Genomic DNA, 4,634 nt, shown 5'->3' with positions numbered 1-4,634 from the left:
CAAGAATACTGGAATTATATGCTAACCACTTGATTTTGGCAATAGTCATCAGGTATCTGGAGCCTTGAAAAGTCTTAGAGGTTTACACAGATCGGCTAAGGAGTTTATCCCATTCCACTCTTTTTTTTTTAACATTTTATTTATATTTTAAAGCTTATTTATTTATTTTGAGAGAAAGTGTGAGAAAGAGCAAGAAGGGAGAAGGATAGAAAGAATCCCAAGCAGAGTCTGTGCTCTCTGCCCCAACACAGGGCTCAATCTCATGAACCGTGAGTTCATGACCTAAACTGAAATCAAGAGTCAGAGGCTTAACTGACTGAGCCGCCCAGCACCCCCTATTCCACTCTTATACTCAGGATAACTGCAATTGCCATCTCTGAGTGAGAATCTCTCTCCCCATCACTCCTCTCAGAGCCTTGGCTACATCCTTATTCCGGAGAGTATAAATCAAAGGATTCAGGGTAGGAGTAATGATGCTATAGAACACAGAACCAACTTTGTCTTGCAGTGGAGTTCTCTGGGATCTGGGCCTCATATATGAGAAGATGCAGGCACCAAACCAAAAGGAAACCACAATGAGGTGAGAGCTACAAGTGGCAAAAGCATTTCTCTTACTCCCAGCTGAATGCATCTGAATGACACTGTGGAGAATGAAGGCATACGATGTAGAAATGAAGAGGATGGGGAGGAGGAGAAGTACAATGCTGATGATGTACACTATGGTCTCATATACAGTGATGTCTCCACACACCAACTTCAAAATAGCTGGAAACTCACAATAGAAGTGGTGGATTTTTCGAGACCCACAGAAAGGTAAGTGCATCAAGATCACTGTGTGAATTAGAGAGTTTATGGATGCTCCCAACCACGACATGACCACCATCATCAGTCCCACCTTTCTGTTCATGAGAACAGTATAGCGAAGTGGATGACAGATGGCAACATAGCGATCATAAGACATGAGAGCTAAAAGAAGACACTCAGCACCACCCAGAGACAAATACAGGAAGTGCTGGGTTGCACAGCCCACAAAGGAGATGGTCTTCTTGCCAGATAGGTAGTTGGTAGCCATCTTGGGGATGGTTGTGGAGACATGCATCAGATCCATGAGGGAGAGCTGGCTGAGCAGGAAGTACATGGGTGTATGAAGCCGAGCATCAGCACAGATGAGGAGAATAGTGAGCATGTTGCCACTCACCGCAATAAGGAAGACCACTATGGTTAAAAAGAAAAGGAAAAGATGGGTGAGAGAGTCATCAAAGAGCCCTTCAAGGATGAAGTCTGCCAGAGAGGTCTGATTCCTCTGCCACATGTCCCCTTTCTCAGTCCTGGGGAAAGAGGAAAGAGATGAGTGTGATATCAGAAATACCGGGGTTCAGCACACCTGACAGTAAACACCTTTTAATCTAGCAAAGAATTTGAGAAGAGAATTTTTTTCTATTTCTGATTATTCAACAGCTCTAATTATTGAAATAAACTTTCAGAAAAAGAACTCAAATCTCTCTTCACAAACATGATTAACTCTGAAAATCCAGAATATCTACATTCTGTTAAGTGCCATTCTTCAAAACAAGAGTCTCTCCTCATTAAGGAAGAAGTGTGTGTGTGTGTGTGTGTGTGTGTGTGTGTGTATACACATAAGGAAGAAATATATATATACACATACATGTGTATATACACATATATTTTTATACACATATATGATGTATATTTTATATATTTTTATATACCTCATATACGTGTATTTTTATACACATATATGTGTATATCTTTACACACATATGCTTTTATATGTGTATATATACTTTATGTGCACTAAATTTTATATACTTTATATAGATACTTATGAGTATGTGTACTTTTTTATAAGTATAAATATAAACATATACGTTTAGTGGATTGTACAAAAATTTGGGGGCGCCTGGGTGGCTCAGTCGGTTAAGCGTCCGACTTCGGCTCAGGTCATGATCTCGCGGTTGGTGAGTTCAAGCCCTGCGTCGGGCCCTGTGCTGACAGCTCGGAGCCTGGAGCCTGTTTCAGATTCTGTGTCTCCCTCTCTCTGACCCTCCCCCGTTCATGCTCTGTCTCTCTCCGTCTCAAAAATAAATAAACATTTAAAAAAAAAATTTGGCCTTACACAGTTGTGAAAGCTGGTTAAGCTGTCTATATAAGGTTGTCACCTTTGTGTCTGATCGTGGAACTTGAGGTCTGTAGGGCAAGTGGTAAGGAAGGGAAAATGGATATAAAGGGTGGTAGATCAAGGGCAGACTGGAATATACAAGCCTAAGCTACAACCCCACAAGGGCAGACTGAAACCCATGTCAGTTCTTGTTGCCTCTGGAATTGGGGGATGTGGTTATTTGGAAGAAGCAGGGGCTCTTCCTAATGAGGCTAAACATGCACACCTGGCCCAGAAATCAGAGAGGATAAGTTAGGAGGATCCAGGGAAACGTAGAGCAATCGCGGGCCCAACAGCTGCTTTCACACCAAGAGATTAAGTCAGCAGATCAGCAACCACATATGTAAACTACAAAATGGCTACTTCCTTTATGCCCTCTAAATCTCCCTTAGAATCTCTCCTATGGCCCATCTTCACCAGAAAAACACAAAAATGGGAATTCTGGGAAGTATAATTCACCCTAGCAAAGAGGACATATTACAAAACCACCAGAGACCATCCTCTGTTGGCTGGACATTCATACACATTTCCTTAAAGCCAGTGAACACAACAAAGTCATTCTTCTGCCTAACATAACTATCCTGCATACAACTAAAAATGTGCAAAATATTTGTATAAAAATAGGGAAGAAATACCCATTACTATCATCCACAAAATAAGTCATCCTCTCCAAGCACCAACGCATTCTGTGGACCACAGTTAGCACTTTCAGTCACTCCTGTTCATGTCAATGGACTCACAAGCAAAGTAGCCATGGCAACAGGGATGGTGGTTATGCATGGGCTCAGCAACATGGACCTCTACTCACTGAAGCTGGTCTAGCTACAACCACTGCTGGGTGCCCAGTCGGCCAACAGCAGAGACCACCACGGAGTCTCTGATAAGGCAGCATTCACCAAAGGAATCAGCCAGCTACCTGGTGGCACACTGATTATGTTGGACTGCTTCCAATGCGGAAGGGACAATACTGTGTTCTTACCGGAAGAGACAATTACTCTGGATATGGTTTCACCTTTCTTGCCTATAGTGCTACCGGCACAACTACCACCTGCAGACTTATAGAATACTTTATTCAACATGACGGTATTCCAAGAAGCATGGCTTCTGAATAAGAAATTTATTTCGGGGCGCCTGGGTGGCGCAGTCGGTTAAGCGTCCGACTTCAGCCAGGTCACGATCTCCCGGTCCGGGAGTTCGAGCCCCGCGTCGGGCTCTGGGCTGACCGCTCAGAGCCTGGAGCCTGTTTCCGATTCTGTGTCTCCCTCTCTCTCTGCCCCTCCCCCATTCATGCTCTGTCTCTCTCTGTCCCAAAAAATAAATAAACGTTGAAAAAAAAAAAAAAAAAAAAAAAAAAAAGAAATTTATTTCACAATAAATGAAGTGTGGGATTGGGGCCATGCTCATGGAATCTACTGGGCTTACCACAGTTTCCACCATCCTCAAACAACTGGCTTGATAGAATGGTAGAACAGCCTTTTGAAAACTCAGTAACAACACAATGGAGCGATGTCCTCCAGAATGTGGTATGTGCTCTAAGTCTGCATCCAGCTTAGAGTGCTGTTTCTCTTATTGCAAGGGTTCACTGGACCAGGAATCAAGAGGTAGAAATGGGAGTGAGTCCTCTTACTATAATGTCTGTAACTGTTGTCCCCCAGCAAAATGCTTGCTTCCTGTCCTTGCACTTTTAGACTTTGCTGGTTTAGAGGTCTTAGTTCCAAGGGGAAGTATTCTTCCACCAGGTGACACAACAATGATTCCATTTACTCAGAGTTGAGACTGTCACCCTGCCACTTTGGGATCCTCATATCACTGAATCAACAAGCAAAGGAGGTTACTCTACTGGCTTGGTGTGATTGATCCTGACTAGCAAGGAAAAACTGAGTTGCTACTATACCATGGGGATAAGAAGGAGCACATCAGGGATGTAGGGTATTTTCTATGGTGTCTCTCTATACTCAAATGTCCTGTGATAACAGTCAGTGGAAAACTACAACAACCCAATTCAGACAGGACTGCTAATGGCCCAGATCCTTCAAGAATGAAGGTTTGGGTCACTCCACAGGCAAGGAAAAATGACCCTGTGGAAAAAGGAAATATGGAATGGGTAGTGAAAGAAATAGTTATAAACACCAGCATGACCATGTGACCAGCTGTAGAAACCAAAAGTGTAATAGTCATAGGCATTTCTTCCTTATTTTAATATGAACATTTTGTACATGTATATTACCCAAATATTTTTGTTTTCTTCCCCTTGGCCATCCCTTTTTCTAACAAAAGATATATTAATATAATTAATTTCATATCTCAGTATGAATTTAACTAGATTAATATAGTTAAATATTAAATATCTCAGCATTTAAGCTATAGGACATAAAAGCAGGAGTATAATCAGATAGGAGTATAATGAATTTTACCTAAAGACAAAAAGAGGATTTTGTATCCTCTTATGGGGAAA

General features: G+C 42.0%; 1 protein-coding gene across 1 annotated transcript; it reads right to left on the bottom strand.

Annotated features, from left to right (window-relative positions):
• Positions 1 to 352: 352 nt before the first annotated feature.
• LOC115503914 (olfactory receptor 2AE1) lies at positions 353 to 1,312 on the bottom strand. Its single transcript, XM_030300467.1, has one exon. It carries the CDS (start codon positions 1,310 to 1,312, stop codon positions 353 to 355), a length of 960 nt encoding a protein of 319 aa, XP_030156327.1.
• Between the last annotated feature and the right edge of the window lie 3,322 nt (positions 1,313 to 4,634).

This window comes from Lynx canadensis, chromosome E3 (assembly GCF_007474595.2).
Source record: "Lynx canadensis isolate LIC74 chromosome E3, mLynCan4.pri.v2, whole genome shotgun sequence".
NCBI lineage: Eukaryota > Metazoa > Chordata > Mammalia > Carnivora > Felidae > Lynx > Lynx canadensis.
The sequence above is the reverse complement of the archived record's forward strand: the minus strand, read 5'-3'. Positions and strand labels throughout refer to the sequence as shown.